Below are 18,676 nucleotides of genomic sequence, written 5' to 3' on the forward strand. Positions count from 1 at the left end.
GGGACGCACGGCGCTTCAGCCTATCACTGGCCGAGGCAGGACATCGCTACTAAGGGAAATGGGAAGTAAACAGCCGACCGACCGATCAGCTGTTGCGGAGCTCCGTGGGGAACGTAGGAAGGTAAGTGAAAGTATGTTTTGTCTCTTTTTGCAGCCCGGGCAGGATGGAATAGTAATAGTCCGTACCGGACATCTCCATTAAAGGGGTACTCCGGTAAAAAAAACTTATATATATATTTTTTTAAATCAACTGGTGCCAGAATGTTAAAGGGGTACTCCACTGGAAAACATATATATATATTTTTTTTTTTAATCAACTGGTGCCAGAAAGTTAAACAGATTTGTAAATTACTTAAATAAAAAATCCCAATCCTTCCAGTACCTGTCAGCTGCTGTATAATACAAAGGAAGTTCTTTTCTTTTTGAATTTCCTTTCTGCCTGACCACAGTGCTCTCTGCTGACACCTCTGACCATGTCAGGAACTGTCCAGAGCAAAAGAATTTTGCTATGGGGATTTGCTCCTGCCCTGGACAGTTCCTGTCAGGCAGAAAGGAAATTCAAAAAGAAAAGAACTTGCTCTGTATTATACAGCAGCTGATAAGTACTGGAAGGATTGGGATTTTTTTATAAAAGTAATTTACAAATCTGTTTAACTTGCTGGCACCAGTTGATTTAAAATATTTTTTTTCCAGTTGAATATCCCTTTAAACAGATTTGTAAATGACTTCTATTTAAAAATCTTAATCTTTCCAGTACTTATCAGTACTGCTGTATTCTTCACAGGAAGTTCTTTACTTTTTGAATTTCTTTTCTGTCTGACCACTTTTCTGTCTGCTCTCTGCTGACACCTCTGTCTGTCTCAGGACCTTTCCAGAGCAGGAGCAAATTCCCATAGCAAACCTCTCCTGCTCTTTACAGTTCCCGGGGCAGACAGAGGTGTCAGCAGAGAGCACTGTGGTCAGACAGAAAAGAAATTCCAAAAGAAAATTTCCTCTGTAGTATACAGCAGCTAATAAGTACTGGCAGGATTAAGATTTTTAAATAGAAGTAATTTACAAATCTGCTTAACTTTCCGGAGCCGGTTGATTTAAAAAAATAAAAATAAAAAATAAAATGTTTTCCAGCAGCGTACCCCTTTTAAGGGTGCATTCCCACCTGGCGTATTTGGTGCTGCGTATTTTCCTACCCATTGAATTCAATGGGAAAATAAAATACGCAGCAGCAAATACGCCAGGTGGGAACGTACCCTTAGGGTACGTTCACACACGTGAATTTTTTAGCGGGTTTTCCGCTGAATGTTTGAAAGTGGACGGGCTCTTCTCAGCTGTCCGCTGCAGGTTTTCCGCGCCGGAATTTACGCTGCGGAAAATCCGCCACAGTCCCTACTGACTTCAATTGGGCTTGCGGCGGATTTTCCGCAGTGTACATTCCGCCGCGGAAAATCGGCTGCAGAAAGCCGAGAAGAGCCCACCCACTTTCAAATATGCAGCGGAAAACCCGCTAAAAAATCTGCGCGTGTGAACTTACCCCAGGGATGTGGAATTCCTATCGCCCGACGCCCGGGACAAGCAGTTTTGGGCACCGGGCAGGTGAATTTGTCCAGCCCTTAGCTCGCCGGACCTGACAAGCGCGGCGGCGCTCTGCAGACTGTATGGAGCGAGCTCCCGACTCCTGCCCGCTCCATACTCTGCAGCCCCCGGCTGTAAAAACCTGTTTCCTCCGAAGCAGAGCAGGGGAGATGAGAAGCTGTGTATTTGTCTTCTCTCTCCTGCTCTGCAGACGTGCGGGGGGAGATGAGGGGGCGTGGCTTCTTGCTCCCCGTGCAGACCTGCGTCCTCTGCCTTCACTCCCCCCAGCTGTAGCTTCGGAGAGCTGAGGGGAGGAGCGGACGCACGTCTGCACAGGGAGACTGCATGCGGCGCTCACAGGGGAGTATGGAGCGAGCTCGGGACTCCTGCCCGCTCCATACTCTGCAGCCCCAGGCTGTTCTCAGTAGCCAAGGGCCGCCGCCGCTAATAGCCAGCATGCGGCTGGCTATTAACCCTTTAGATCGCCGCTGTAAAAGCTGACAGCAGCGTCTAAAGGGAAATGTGAATGCTCCCTGGTGGGCTTCCTCCTGTCCCGGCTCTGTCATTGATAGATCCTGGCTGGACTAGGCTCTATCAATGGATGACAGAGCACACAGATTAATAGAGTTCAATAGATCTCTGTTCATCTGTCTGAGGAATCTAATGACTCCTCCTACAAGTGTAATAAAGTGTAAAAAAAAAAGTTTTAATATAAGTTTGAAAGACACACATTAACCCAGTGGTCTTCAAACTGTGGCCCTCCAGATGTTACAAAACTACAATTTCCAGCATGCCAGGACAGCTGTTGGCTGTCCGGGCATGCTGGGAGTTGTAGTTTTGCAACATCTGGAGGGCCACAGTTAGAAGACCGCTGCATTAACCCCTTCCATGTTAAAAGTTCAAATCACCCCCTCTTCCTATATAAAAACATGTAAACATAATAAAAATAAATATATTTGGTATAGCTTCGTAATTGTACAACCTATTAAAATATAACATTATGTATCCCGTACGGTAAATGTAAAAAAAAATACCAAACCACAGAATTGCAATTTTTATAATATCCCAAAAAAAAAAAAAGTTAAAAAGTGATTAAAAAGTCAGATCAATACCAAAATGGTACTGATACAAAAAACAGATTATGGTGCAAAAAATGAGCCCTCATACAGCCTGTTATGCGGAAAAAAAATAAAGCTACAGGGGTTAAAAAATGGCAATTAAAAAAATTAGAAAAAGTTCAGAATTAGTAAAACATGACGTAAACTATACAAATCTCGTATCGCTGTAATCAGGCGCCTAAAGTATGAAACTAACATGTTACCTCAACCACAAGGTAAATGGCGCAGAAAATAAAAACACCCAATCTGCTAAATTATCTTTTACTATTTCACTTCCCTAAATATATATATATATATATATATATATATATATATATATATATATATATATATATATATATAATATATATATATATTATTTTTTATTTTTTTTTGGTTCAGAGAATGTGTTATTGAAAAATTAAACGGTATCATTATAGTAGGTAGTTATGGCTATTATAGGGCAAGGAGGAAAATAGGAGAGCGTAAAAGCGGAAATTGGCCCGGACAAGTGGATCGTCATGAGGGACAAGTAGATTTTGCTCCATTTTAGTCCTGTGGACAAGTAGTTTTTTTATAAAATTTCCACACCTTCTAGCCTAAGGCAGCATTTTTCTGCTGATAAAATCCAACCTGTCTAACATTTCCTTGAAGGGCCTCTGCCCAGGGTCAGTTTGGTTGCTTCCTTACACTTTAGATTTTCTTTCATTTACGTTAAGTACATGGTTATGGACAGGTCATGCTGTTATGGGCCCCAGGCAGGTCCATGTACTAATCCGTGTGACGACAGCTAATCATAGGCTATTGTTCACGTTACCTTTATCTGTGTTTAGTGTCATCATCGACTACATAGGTTAACAATGTTCTGTATAAAGGCCTACATGCCTGATTTAAGTTCTGTGACTTAACTTTTCGCAGGACATCATATAGTTCAGACCATAAAAGTAAGGTAAAGACCAGCACCCTAAGGCCAGTTTTGGTCATAAAATCTCTCCTGACTGTTCCTTAACATGGTTAGGATCTCCTGAAGTTATTAGTTTGGGTCATTAGATCATTGTTTCCCAAACCAGGGTGCCTCCAGCAGTTGCAAAACTACAACTCCCAGCCTGCCCGGACAGCCTTTGGCAGGCTGGGAGTTGTAGTTTTGCAACTGCTGGAGGCACCCTGGTTGGGAAACTCTGCATTAGATTAAAGGGGCTATCCAGGAAAAAAACTTTTTTTTATATATCAACTGGCTCCAGAAAGTAAAACAGATTTGTAAATTACTTATATTAAAAAAAATCTTAATCCTTTCAGTACTTATGTGCTGCTGAAGTTGAGTTGTTCTTTTCTGTCTAAGTGCTCTCTGATGACACCTGTCTCGGGAACTGTCCAGAGTAGAAGAAAATCCCTATAGCAAACCTCTTCTACTCTGTGCAGTACCCGAGACAAGCAGAGATGTCAGTACTTAGAGAGCACTGTTGCCAGACAGAAAAGAACAACTCAACTTCAGCAGCGATAATTATTGAAAGGAGTAAGATTTTTAAATAGAAGTAATTTTCACAGGACATCATATTGTTCAGGCCATAAAAGGTAAGGTAAAGACCAGTGCCCTAAGGCCAGTTTTGGTCACAAATTCTCTCCTGACTGTTCCTTAACATGGTTAGGATCTCCTGAAGTTATTAGTTTGGGTCATTAGATAATTGTTTCCCAACCAGGGTGCCTCTAGCTGTTGCAAAACTACAACCCCCAGCATGCCCGGACAGCCTTTGGCTGTCCGGGCAGGCTGGGAGTTGTAGTTTTGCAACTGCTGGAGGCACCCTGGTTGGGAAACCCTGCATTAGATTAAAGAGGTTATCCAGGAAAAAACTTTATATATATATATATATATATATATATATATATATATATATATGTTAAACAGATTTCTGGAGCCAGTTAATATATAATAAAAAAAAAAAAGTTTTCCTGGAATACCCCTTTAACCCCTTAAGGACCAAGGGCGTACAGGTACACCTTTGCTCCCTGGTACTTAGGGACCAAGGGCGTACCTGTACGCCCGTGGGAATTTCGGTCCCTGCCGGGCGGGGACTGGTCGGGGGTGACTGCTGATATCTATCAGCAGGCACCCCGCGCAAATGAATTCACACTTGCGATTTGCGGCTATTCCGGGTCATACGGGTCTATGGTGACCCACTAACATGCTGGTGTTGTCCTTTACTTTTTATTTTCACAAGAGGTAAAAGGAAAAAAAGACCCCCAAAAATTGTAACGCAATTTCTCCTGAGTACAGAAATACCCCATATGTGGGCGTAAAATGCTCTGTGGGCGCACAACAAGGCTCAGGAGTGAGAGCGCACCATGTATATTTGAGGCCTAAATTGGTGATTTGCACAGGGGTGGCTGATTTTACAGCGGTTCTGACATAAATGCAAAAAAATTAATACCCACATGTGACCCCATTTTGGAAACTACACGCCTCACGTAATGTAATAAGGGGTACAGTGAGCATTTACGCCCCACAGGGGTCTGACAGATTTTTGGAACAGTGGTCTGTGAAAATGAAAATTGTAATTTTTCATTTGCACAGCCCACTGTTCCAAAGACCTGTTAAACACCAGTGGGGTGTAAATACTCACTGCACCCCTTATTAAATTCTCTGAGGGGTGTAGTTTCCAAAATGGGGTCACATGTGGGGGGGTCCACTGTTCTGGCACCACGGGGGGCTTTGTAAACACACATGGCCCCTGACTTCCATTCCAAACAGATTCCATTTTCAAAAGCTTATTGGCGCTCCTCTTCTGAGCATTGTAGTGCGCCAGCAGAGCACTTGACGTCCACACATGGGGTATTTCCATACTCAGAAGAGATGGGGTTACAAATGTTGGGGGTAATTTTCTGCTATTACCCCTTGTAAAAATGTAAAATTTGGGGAAAAACCAGCATTTTAGTGAAAAACAATTTTTCTTTCATTTACACATCCGACTTTAACAAAAAGTCGTGAAATACCTGTGAGGTGTTAAGGCTCCCTGTACCCCTCGTTACATTCCTTGAGGGGTGTAGTTTCTAAAATAGTATGCCATGTTGTTTTTTTTTTGCTGTTCTGGCACCAGAGGGGCTTACTAAATGTGACATGCCCCCCAAAAACCATTTCAGAAAAACTCACTCTCCAAAATCCCACTGTCGCTCCTTCCCTTCTGAGCCCTCTACTGCACCCACCGAACACTTGACATACACATGAGGTATTTTCTTACTCGAGAGAAATTGGGTTACAAATTTTGAGGATTTTTTTCCTTTTACCTCTTGTAAAAATTCAAAAACTGGGTCTACAAGAACATTCGAGTGTAAAAAATGAAGATTTTGAATTTTCTCCTTCACTTTGCTGCTATTCCTGTGAAACACCTAAAGGGTTAACACCCTTACTGAATGTCATTTTGAATACTTTGAGGGGTGCTGTTTTTATAATGGGGTCATTTGTGGGGTATTTCTCATATGAAGGCCCTTCAAATCCACTTAACCTGAACTAGTCCATGAAAAATTCCGATTTTGAAAATTTGGTGAAAGATTGGAAAATTGCTGCTGAACTTTGAAGCCCTCTGATGCCTTCCAAAAGTAAAAATGTGTCAACGTTATGATGGAAACATAAGGTAGACATATTGTATATGTGAATCAAAATATTATTTATTTAGAATGTTTATTTTCCATACAAGCAGAGAGCTTCAAAGTTAGAAAAATGCTAAATTTTCTATTTTTTCATAAAATTTTGGAATTTTTCACCAAGAAATGATGCAAATATCGACAAAAGGTTTGAAAAATGATGCCCAGTTGCATCCATTTCTTAAGAAAAAAACGTATACGTTTTTAACTTTTCACTCCATTATGAATAAAGTTTTGCTTGTTTGTTTGACAGAAAAAAAACTGTGAAAAGTCAGAAACCGTATGGAACTGTATGCACATACAGTTCTGTACGGTTCCCATTGACTCCCATGTTAAAAAAAAACAAAAACGTATACAGTTTTTCATCTGGACCAAAAACCGTGGTAGGGTACGGGGAAAAAAACGGACAAAACCGCACAGAATGCAAAACGGACACAACCGGATGCATCTTTTTGCATACGGTTTTCAATGGAGAGTCAATGCATACGGTTTTCAATATGGTTCCGTACGGTTTTCACATTGAAAACGTATATAGGAACTGTATTTCAAAAACATGGTGTGAATGTACCACCATGGTTTTTGGTCCGGGTGAAAAACTGTATTGAAACCTATACATTTCTTTTTTTTTTTTTTTAACAGGGGAGTCAATGGGAACCGTAACAGTTTTTTTCTTTGAATTTCAATCAAACAAGTGAAACTTTATTCATAATGGAATGAAAAGTTAAAAATGTATACTTTTTTTTTCTTAAAAATCGGATGCAACCAGACATCATTTTTCAAACCGTATACGGATTAAAATTTGTACCCACGTTTTGATACAGTTTAGTCAGGTTTTCAGGTATTCATTTTTTATCAAAAACCTGATACGGGAACTGTATAGCAAAAACGTGGTGTGAACCCAGCCTCACCTATACATATTAAGAAGGTTTCTAAAAGCTGAAATTTTCCTCCTTTGTTGCTTTTCTATATAATGTAGCATTTTTGTTCATCAGCAGTGAACTGGAATTTTCATAGGAATGCAGAAAAAAAAATACAATTGTAACCAGCAGCAAACTGAGTCTCTATGGGGGAGATTTATCAAAACCTGTGCCAAGTTGCCCATAGCAACCAATCGGATTGCTTCTTTCATTTTGCAGAGGCCTTGTTCAAAATGAAAGAAATGAGCTGATTGGTTGCTATGGGCAACTGGGCAGCTTTTCCTCTGGACAGGTTTTGATAAATCTCCCCCTATGTGCTGATAAATACTTCTTCCCATCACAGGCCTTCAGGCCAGAGTTTCCCAACTGGGGTGCCTCCAGCTGTTGCAAAACTACAACTCCCAGCATGCCCGGACAGCCAAAGGCTGTCCGGCCATGCTGGGGGTTGTAGTTTTGCAACAGCTGGAGACACCCTGGTTGGGAAACAATTATCTAATGACCCAAACTAATAACTGCTGGGAGTTGTAGTTTTGCAACACTGCTTCAGGCTATTGTTGCCCTCTTCCCTGCAGCCTAAATCCTCCGTACACATTTCTCATGTGACGTTTAAAAAAAAAAAAAGAAAATACAAAAAAATCTAAATAATATGAAAAGACAGAACAGGTTTCTACAGTACGTGATAGTGTGTTAGGTTGCATTCACACTGACGTCTAGATCCATCCCGTTCTTTTCCCGTCAAAAAATACGGACTTAAAAAAAAAAAACAGGCAATAACGGATGTTATCCGTTTGGATCAATTATTGTTCAGTTAACTGAATATATATATTTTTTGTTCTGAGCATGCTCGGAAGTAAAAATGGATCAGAAAAACGGATGCAAACGGATGACATTAAAGGCTCGTCCGTTTTCCATAGGCTTCAATGTTAAACTTACTGTATCAACTTTTTCTTCTGTTTTTTTGACGGAAGAAAAAATTCTGCATGTGCCGTTTTTTTGCCGTAAAAAAAACAAAAACGGAAATTAGTGCAGACGGGTATAAATGGATTGTTAAAAAATCCCATTGACATGAATGGGATTTAAAATAAGTAACTTTTTTAATCCATTTACAGCCTGCAAAAATGGAACCGAAACTGGGATAAAAAAAAAAAACGCGGACAGACGGCCGTGTGAATGCACCCTTAGTGTGGGTTGTGCTAGGTGATCTGATCTTCTCATGTATGTAGTGATCAGTATGTATGATCTGTCTGGACAGAATCATGTAAATGGTTATTTTGTCCTGGTACCACTATCGTCATGTGCTGCATGTAAATGGCCTCTTTTTATTTACTATTAGTGATTGATACAATGTATTAGTAATACCCTTGTGTTTTGTTTAACAGGAGGACAGATGATGTGGTTACATTGTGGCAGCGTACAATATGGATGACCCGACATAGGCCGTTCCTAAAAAACCTATCATGGGCTTGAGGATCGCCGCAGGAGTCTTCCACCTCCCCACAGCCGTTCTGTACGGCTCACTGTCCTTCTTCCTCTCCGTCCTGCACAATGTCTTCCTTCTCTACTACGTGGACACTTTTGTGTCTGTTTACAAGATCGACAAGCTGTCCTTCTGGATTGGAGAGGTTTGTTAAGAATAAATATAAGTACATGTAGGTAGATCAGTGAGTTACATAATACAGTTATGCCTTGTCAGATTAGGCATAGATATAAAAAATAATAAAATAATAATAAGTAATCTTATTTATGTGATACACTGCTTGAAAGGGAGCATAGCTGTCATTGCTATTTAAAAATCTTCCCATAGACTTGCATTGAAGGGGCGTGGTGGGATGTCACAAGGGGTGTTATCATGACGTCACAACCCCCGACGCCTGCTCCAAGTGTTCGGAACAAAATGTTCCAAACGATGGAGCAGCGGAGTACCTCTTTAACAATAGGCACTGTGGCTGACTTTATTGGGGCATTGTTGACATTGTTAGGGGGGGCACTGTGACTGGCTTTTTCAATGGGCACTGTGGCTGGCATGGAGACTAAACAGTTGGCATTGTTAGGGTGAGAACCAATGTTAGGTAGGCAATAATGCTGCCAATGGTACAGTATGGCTAGAATTGTTGTGGGGGCACTGTGGTTGACTGTTGCAAAGGGGGTAATATAACTTCTACTGTTTTGGTGTATTGACATTGTTGGTGGCAGTGCCGCTGGCATTGTCGGAGGGCCCCTTGGGCTGGTATTTAGAGGGCACTGTTGCTAACAACAGGATCCTGGGATCGATATTGTTGTAGAGAACAGCTGCTGATGTTCTCAGGTGGGGGTAAGGAGATTATTTGCCTTGTTTGACTGTACTATGGCTGACATTGATGGCTGGAACATTGTGGTTGACTGGGCAATAGAATAGATGAAAGCCGATTCATATTAAAATCTCTGAATCCTTTAAAAAAAAAAAAGGAGTCTGATGACGCTTTTTTTGTTTTTGTGAACTCAGCCAAACAATACTTTTTAATTTTTTTTATTTTTTATTGTTTGTTTTCTACACTTCAAAGCTCATATTAACACACATTTTAACTGTTGTATAGCACAGGTGTCACCGCTTTAACTCTTGGACCCACAGAACAATGTGTTGGCCATAAATCACTGTGACTCTGTGTTAAGGCCATACCACCCCTGAGATGTATATTTAGCACATGCCTTTCATACCCAAATGGAAACGCCTTGTTAGCCTGACACACTCTCCGAATACATCAAAGACCTGTAATATCTTGCGTGCTAATGGGCAAATTGTGTTGGGAGGATTTCCTCATACTAGACTAGTCGTATGGTTCACCATAAACAGCACCTCTCTAATATATATTTATTTTCACAGTCACTTTGTTTTCAAGATATATAATTGTAATATTTCACATTCCACACTGTTGCTTTAGAATCGGGCAGCAGACTAAAGGCTGCTCTTTGTGGAAGCCTGTATTTGTGTAGAATTCTGTTTTATAAAGATATTTTTATGTTGTATACCGCCGTCTATAAATCAGTCATCTCCAGCCCGGGGCTCTCTAAGGCTATGTTCATGCGGCGGAATTTCTGCATGAAATTCTGCAGTAAATTCCGAAGAAATGAATTGCCCATTCACTTCAACAGGACAGCAGAATCCCATTGAAGTGTATTGGCTATAAATTCATGCCGAATTTAAATGTGAAATATCATAACCTAACTCAGTGTTTCCCAACCAGGGTGCCTCCACGTGTTGCAAAACTACAACTCCCAGCATGCCTGGACAGCCTTTGGAGGCACCCTGGTTGGGAAACACTGACCTAACTGTTGCAACATCTTCCAACATACATGCAGGGAGTTGTAGTTTTGGAACAGCTGGAGAGCCACTGGTTTGGGAACACTGCTAAAGTATCCATCTTGGAATATTTAGGTGCCTTTATAGCAGGGATCGACCGATTATCGGTTTGGCCAATATTATCGGCCGATATTCATGATTTTGGACCGGCAATTACCTTGCCGATATGCCGATAATTCCTCAGAGAAGACTGCCCCCACTGCTGCCCCATTGCCTCCCCCATCCCCGGTTTTATAATTATCTGTTCCCGGGGTACGCGCTACTTCTGGCTCCTACGGCGTGCTGCGCTATTGCTGTGCAATGACGAGTGACATCCTCAACGCGACATCACCATCAGTGCGCACAGTGACAGCTCAGGACGCCGCCGGAGCCAGAAGTAGCGCGGACCCTTGGAACAGATAGTTATAAAATCGGGGATTGGAGAGGCAATGGGGCAGCGGCGGTGGTTGGACTCAGGACCAGCAGGGGGAGAGAAGCGTGCGGCGGCGGTCTCTGGCCAGAGGATAGGCAGGGGGGACAGTGGCGGTGGTGGTTGGACTCAGGAGGACCCCAAGACAGGCAGGGGGAGAGAAGCAGATGGTGGCGGCGGCGGTCTCTGGCCCTGCAAAAGCCGCTGCAGTTCATTGATTTAAAGCTCCCGCTTTAAATCATTGTTCTGCAGCGGCTTCTGCGGGGGGGGGGGGGGGCATAGCCGATAACCTATACCGGAATATCGGTGTAAGTTGTCAGCCTCAAAGTTCACAGATTATCGGTATCGGCCCTAAAAAATCAATATCGGTCGATCCCTACTTTTATAGGTTTAGTGCTTCATGTTTTTCAGCATGTGAGAAGCGGAACTAAATAATTCACTATGAGTTGAATGTGCATGACAGATCCAGCTGGTATTTTTATGACATAAATGGGTGGATATATGTATCGCATCCCATATTTGTTGTTGTGTTCTTATCTAGGCAGCCTGCCCAACTAGGGAATATGGATTTACACTTCATTAGAATGCCTCTTTGTTAGCTAAAGAAAGATGTCTGTTATCTACTGACAACAACAAGCATTAAGTCTGCCACGTAATGAAATCACATTGCTAGCCTGTGATGTTGACATTGTTTAAATGTGTTCTAAAACATGGTCAAACAAACCCTTTAAAGAAGACCTCTCCTCTCTTTTACCTTAGTAAATACTTATATGTAAACTTAAAGGGGTATTCCGGGTTTATACATCTTATCCCCTATCCAAAGGATAGGGGATAAGATGTATGATCGCAGGTGTCCCGCCGCTGGGGACCCCCGCAATCTCTGTGCAGCCCCCGGCATTCTGTGACGGGCGCTGCTTCTGAGACGGGGATGTGACGTCACGGTCATGCCCCCTCATGACGTCACGCCACACCCCCTCCATTCATGTCTATGGGAGGGGGTGTGACAGGGCGGGACCCCTGCGATCATACGTCAAGCCCATAGGCCAACTGCAGGTCACCTGGTCACCTGGTGCTCTCTGGGTAACAAAACATATGACATGAACATGTGACAACCCTTATCATGTGACTAACAATCATGTGACCATATCAAAGGTCCTTTACCCTTAATATATAACTTGTACATATTATGGGGGAAAACTGCAGGTGAGCCCTGAGGATGTACAGGGACTCAACCAGACAGGACTGTAGGAACATATCCCGTAGGGGGACATGACTTCACTTTGTGCAGGTTTCAAGCGAGCTCTTTGCTTTGCTCTCGTTTGAACTCATAAGAGATTCACAGGGTTTTACTTCAGCCCGTAAGCTTTTCTCAAAAGGGTGGTTCAGTCTGTGCCATCTTGGACCTGAAGTGCCTAAACAGACATGTCTGCCTTCCATCATTTTCAGTGTGTAGTCTCTGCGCCATCATCCCCCCCCCCCCCCCCCCCCAATGACTGCCTGTCTTTTGTGGACATATAGAATGCAAACCTACATGTCCTAATCTTGTCACCTCTTACTAGTTTCTTGTTTTTGGGGGACCTCTCCGCATATTTCAGTGTTCCATTTAGACTGGCCTCAGGTCTCTAGTAATTCACAAAGTTTGTGATGGTCATCATGGCTCTTCTTTTGGCTAGAGGAGTTGTGATCATTTCATACCTGGACAACATGTAGCAAATGGGACCGGCATTCACTTATGATGAGTTGTACCTCATTTTAATCTGGTTCACCTGCACAGTAACCCAGTGGGTTTAGTGCAGGTAAACCGGCTGTCATTTTACTGTTAACCTCTTGGGGAGGAAGGGCGTACAGGTACGCCCTCACGTCCTGATACTTAAGGACGGAGGGTGTACCTGTACGCCCGTGGGAATTTCTGTCCCCACCGTGCAGCGGGCGGGGACCGGACCAGGATGCCTGCTGAAATCATTCAGCAGGCTTCCCATGCAAATGCCTGGGGGGGTCCTGAGACCCCCCATGTTGGAGATCGCCGCAAATCGCAGATCAATTCAGATCGGCGACTTGCGGCAATTCTGGGCTGATCGGGTCTCTGATGACCCAATAGCCCGGAAAATAGGAATTATTGGAGCTGTCAGAGACAGCTCTGATCATCCTGAAGGATAGGAGTGAGGTGGCAGGGTGCCACCTCCTCCTATCTCCTGCGATTGGCCGATCACGAATGATCGGCGAATCGCAGGGCAGGGGCGTGGATGAAAGTTCACTTCCCCCGCTCTGCCCACTCTGGATGTCGGGGCAGAGCGGGAGAAGATGGTGGAGAGGTGCGGGGGCAGGCAAGTGGTGTGGCAGCATTGTCAGATGCTGCAGTGAAGATCGCTGTAAAGTGATATTCACCGCAGCTTCTAGGAGTTTCAAAACTACAACTCTGTCTGGGCATGCTGGGAGTTGTAGTTTTGCAACTCCAGATCTCAACTCCATAGAAAACCTTTGGAGGGAGTTGAAAGTCTGTGTTGCCCAGCGACAGCCCCAAAACATCACTGCTCTAGAGGAGATCTGCATGGAAGAAAGGGCCAAAATACCAGCAACAGTGTGTGAAAACCTTGTGAAGACTTACAGAAAACATTTGACCTCTGTCATTGCCAACAAAGGGTATACAACAAAGTATTGAGATGAACTTTTGTTATCGACTAAATACTTATTTTCCACCAAAATTTGCTAATACATTTTTTAAAGATCAGACAATGTAATTTTATGGATTTTTTTTCCTCATTATGTCTCTCATAGTTGAGGTATACCTATGATGAAAATGACAGGCCTCTCTCATCTTTTTAAGTGGGAGAACTTGCACAATTGATGGCTGACTAAATACTTTTTTTTGCCCCACTGTACCTGTATTTTTCCTGTGTCCCCCAAATAAGCGAGTCCAAAAATCTTCTTTCTCTTGCTTAATGTTTATCTTAATTAATCCATGTAGTTTTTATTTCACAATTTCTAATTATTCCTTTTGTTAGTGAAATATAGCAAAATGTGCACCTGTTAGTTCATCTAGAATCATTCAGGAAACCGCGAAATCTTAAGATGCTATAAGCTGCTGAAAATACCACCCTTGGCTCTACCATCACTTCCCCACATGACTTCCTCTGTGCTGTTCAGGTGTCTTTTTCTTCAATAAGTCCTTAATATATTATTGTATGACTTGTTACTGTACATGGCCATTCACCCTTTGGAGGTTATATACAATTTGTTTTACTTAAGGATAAAATAACTAAATTTGTGTATTTGTGCTATGACTGCCCCTTGCTGGCCTACATTTATATGGTTGTCTATGGATGTTTTTCACATATTATGTGCATACAGAGCAGAATGCGGGAACAGACAAAGCCTCCATGCATGGGAGCCTCTCAAGATCCAGGATTTGGGGACCATGTGTACAGTAGTATATTAGTAACAGTGCTCATACATGTTACAGGAATTGTTAGGCTGGGTTCACATATGTGTGGCGTCCGGCATAGTTTCCCTCCAGCACCGGAGGGAAACTGATGCTAGAACTGATCCCATTCATTTGAATGGGACAGTTCACAATCATTCAGCGTCTCAATTTTGACGCCGGATGGTTGGACATGCCGGAGGGCACCAGACAGGGGAACAATTCCGTTGCCCAGAAACAATGGATGCCGGATGCCATACAACTGATGACAACTTGTGGCATCAGTTGCGTTGCGATTTAGGCTGAGTTCACCTATACCGAATGCAGGACATATGTGAACCCAGCCTTAGTAACACAAAAGGAGAAGAAGATTGTTATTACCTTGGTGTATGTGCTAAAACGTTTTCGATATGTCTGTTATGTGGGTTGTAAGCAGGGGTCAAGTCCTGGAAAAAATGTGTGGGAACTCACCCAAGATTTCTAATAAACCCACGTCCCCCCTCCCCAACCACCACCAATTTGCGCAAAAAAACAAGAAAAAATTTGGAAGCTAAAACTTGACATCCTGCAGGGTTCCAGGCTTCTTACAGGCCACAGGCATACAGCTGCCTACGGTTTATAACAATTTAGTAACAGTTCAAGACTCATTGCTTTCTCACAGATTTTTTTTTATAACCGGTTAACGCTCTGTGTTATCCTACTAGGGGGCTGTTCACATCACCATTTAAACTTGCCCTTTAAATATACAAAAAAGGTTGCCAACACATACTGTGGTGAACTGGCAGTGGTCTATTTCACTTTAATGGCCTAAACATTGTCAACTAGTGACTAAGTTTTAGCCCATTCCCTTCATGTATATGTTTACTTTGCAGCACGGTAAAGCACAGCAGACCCCACTTTTTAGTCACACTAAGTAAACATATACATGCAGAAAATGCACTAAACATAGACACTAGCACTTGACTATGTTTAGGCCACTAAAGTAAATGGGGGCATTGCCACTACACCGCAGTATATGTTGACAGAATATGTACCCTAAGCGTACGCTTAAATCATGATGTGAATTTATAGGACCATATATAGTAGCCAGGGAAGGAGGGAACAAAGGTAACTACTGCCCCCTACCCCCACTTCTACAGATATTCCCACATATGGTGACCATATAATGGTAGATATCAGCTGTACACAGGCTCTGCAGACCATATCAGCAATTACATACAGTTACATCAGGTGACTCGCACGTGACGTCTTCTCTGATCAGAGTCGGTTACTTTCCTTTTTCTTCTTCACCCAGAATGTCATGATGATTAATTCCAGCCACAACTCGTCTCCACAGAACCTGCAAGACAAACATTTTAGCCTCTCCACTTTTACAACACCTATAGTGCCCCAAACAGTAATAATGCCCCCTGTAGAGATTACCAGCCCTCCTGTATACCCCCTATATGGTATTAGGCCTCAACCAAAGTTAGTTACCATCACAGTCCGACTCCACAGTAGTAGCTGTTCTGCTGTCATTGGCGGGCAGCAGAGGGCCCGGTGTATTCTAGCAGACGTGACTGTCCCGGGCATCAGGAGATACAAATTCCACATTTGTGGAGCCGGGCAGGTGAATTTTTCCGTCTCGTGCAAGCAGGGCCGTATCTGACGTGGCGTTGCTCTGGGTGTATGGAGCGGGCTCCCGACTCCTGCCCGCTCCTTACTCCTTACTGTTTTCAGTAGCTGGGGGCCACTGCTAATAGCCAGCATGCAGCGATCGCCGCGGCTAGCTATTAACCCTTTTGATCGCCGCTGTCAAAGCTGAATGCTCCCTGGTGGGCTAGTGGGGTGGATCACCCCCCCCGCAGCGCGATCGCGGGCGGCGATCCACTGTGGAGGTAGCCGGAGGGCTTACCTCTGCTTCCTGCTGTCCCGTGGCTCTGTCATTGATAGAGCCTGGCTTGACTAGGCTCTATCAATGGATCACAGATCAATGGAATTCAAAATAACTATTCATATGTCTGGGGAATCTAATGATTCCTCCTAAAAGTCTAATAAAGTGTATAAAAAAATAAAGTTTTAATAAAAGTGTAAAAGACATTGTTTTTGAGACAGAATCGGGATATACAGGAATTTAGGTGCACTACTGTGGTAGATGTATACAGTGACATTGGCTATCCCTCAACACTGATGTTAAAATTGAGACATTCGCCAGTATATCCTTATATGAAGGACATACCTGAGCCCGCACACCAACGCCAAGGTTTCTCAAATGGCACGGGGCCTAGCGCTAAACCTACCTGTGCGTGATAAGCAAAACAGGGGCCAGTGGGCAATTACGGTAGCATTAGGTTGGCTCACAGAGTCCTCCCAGACCTATTGCTACCGTAATTGCCCACTGGCCCCTGTTTTGCTTATCATGCACAGGAAGGTTTAGCGCTAGGTCCCGTGCCATTTGAGAAACCTTGGCATTGGTGTGCGGCCTCTGGTATTTCCTTCATACAAGGATATACTGGCGAATGTCTCAATTTTAACATCAGTGTTGAGGGTTAGCCAATGTCACTGTATACATCTACCACAGCAGTGCACCTAAATTCCTGTATTGTATTGTTCTAATTGTTACACATCCACACCGTCTATCTGGTGTAGGATTCTATTGTGGCACTTGTAGTCCGCTGCAGGCATCCTCCATTGTATGCATTTTTATGCTGGGGATCGCCCCTAGCAATGGACTAAAAGGGCAGGATCTGTTCCCCCAGTATATATGCACAACTGCATTAGGGGTTGAGCACCTCCAGCCATTTGAGACCACGTTTTTTGTTGTTGTAGAATCGGGATATATCCCGATGTATCGCCACCTAGACGGTATCGCGATATATCGGGATATATCGAATCACCACACTGGTATCGCGATTCGAATCGTATCGCCAAATTCTTGGTGATTCACACCCCTAGTTCCTGCAGGACTCGAGCCCTGGTTGTAAGAAATATATACTGTTGTGCGGAATAAGGTCGAGTTTACATTAGTGTTAAGCTCCGCTAGTGAAGTCTGTTCAACTCCGCTCAACTCCGGTGAAATAATGGACCCTTTTGAAAGTCCATGGGACCCAGCGGTGTCCATTGTGTTCCAACCCGTTCAGGGTCCATTCGGACAAAAAAAATTAAATAAAAGAGCCGAACGGGCCCTGAACAGGTCTGAGCACAATGGCAGTGTGCAGGTAACCGTAAACATACATCTTTGTATCCGAGTGATTTCCTATAACAAAGGGAAATAGGAAATCATGATGATTGATGCAATTTTTTGTAAGGTTAAGTTCACACTGCCGATGTGCTCCGACCTGCTCTGGGTCCATTCGGCGCTAAAAATGGAGCAGAACAGACCTAGAGCAGATCGGAGTACAATAGGATCTGTCAGGTGTCCGGTATTTTACAGGAGGTGAGCAGAAATGACGGATGGAGCTCCCTATAGCAGAGCATGCTGGCCCTAAGCTAGGTACCAATTCTCTAAAGCAGTGTTTCCTAACCAGGGTGCCTCCAGCTGTTGCAAAACTACAACTTCCAGCATGCCAGCGGCTGTCCACATGCAACAGCTGGAGGCACCCTGGTTAGGAAACACTGCTTTAAAGCAAGTCCACCTTGTGGCTAGGTAATGTCTGCTGCAGGCATGGGCCAGCCACCCATGCCTCCTATGTAATATAAAGTAGTAAAGATGTTCATTGCATTAGCTGCTCTGGCTAATAGATGGTGATCCTGAGATGTCACCAAACAGCCCCCCGCCCACCATTTAGTATATAACTAAAAAGTTATTTCTTGTTTTGTCTTTACTTTTTAATAGACCATCTTTTTAATCTGGAACAGCCTGAATGACCCATTATTTGGATGGCTTAGTGATCGGATTTTCCTGAACTCAAAACAGTAAGTCTGACCGTATGCGACCAACTATACCCCTTAGTCTCCATACATAGAAACTGCCCTGCAGGCATTATTCAGCTAATTTCTATAATACATGACAAATTTAGTGTGCTAAATCAAACATTTATGTGTTTGTTCAAACAGGACCTAGTCACTATAGCTTTAAATATGTAAACTCCTTGTTCCTCTTTAGGTTCCGAGTGCCACCTTACTGTGTCCTCTGTATCACTGTATACTACACTGCAAGGCTTCAGGACCCAGTATGGTGGTGCCCAAAGCTGAGGAGGAACCAGCCTGTCAGCGTTGTCCACTCGATATCTGTCTGAAAAGAAGTGACACTTTCTGGGATCATCGGGGAGATTTATCCAAACCTGTGTAGAGGAAGAGTAGTACAGTTGCCCA

At 43.3% G+C, this 18,676-nt stretch overlaps 1 protein-coding gene across 3 annotated transcripts in view; it reads left to right on the forward strand.

The window, feature by feature from the left end:
• The window catches only part of MFSD13A (major facilitator superfamily domain containing 13A), a 96,440-nt gene that overhangs the window by 51,483 nt on the left and 26,281 nt on the right, over window positions 1–18,676 (forward strand). For 2 of the 3 annotated variants that reach the window (XM_056529699.1, XM_056529698.1), the window contains 2 exons: window positions 8,599–8,841; window positions 18,198–18,277. In XM_056529699.1, coding sequence (XP_056385674.1) covers window positions 8,677–8,841; window positions 18,198–18,277 — 245 coding nt within the window. In that variant the 5' untranslated portion in view covers window positions 8,599–8,676. Of the gene's footprint in view, window positions 1–7,813; window positions 7,892–8,598; window positions 8,842–18,197; window positions 18,278–18,676 lie in introns of those variants that run through there. The other variant, XM_056529700.1, reaches the window with a different exon arrangement.

Source organism: Hyla sarda, chromosome 7, assembly GCF_029499605.1.
Source record: "Hyla sarda isolate aHylSar1 chromosome 7, aHylSar1.hap1, whole genome shotgun sequence".
Taxonomy (NCBI): domain Eukaryota; kingdom Metazoa; phylum Chordata; class Amphibia; order Anura; family Hylidae; genus Hyla; species Hyla sarda.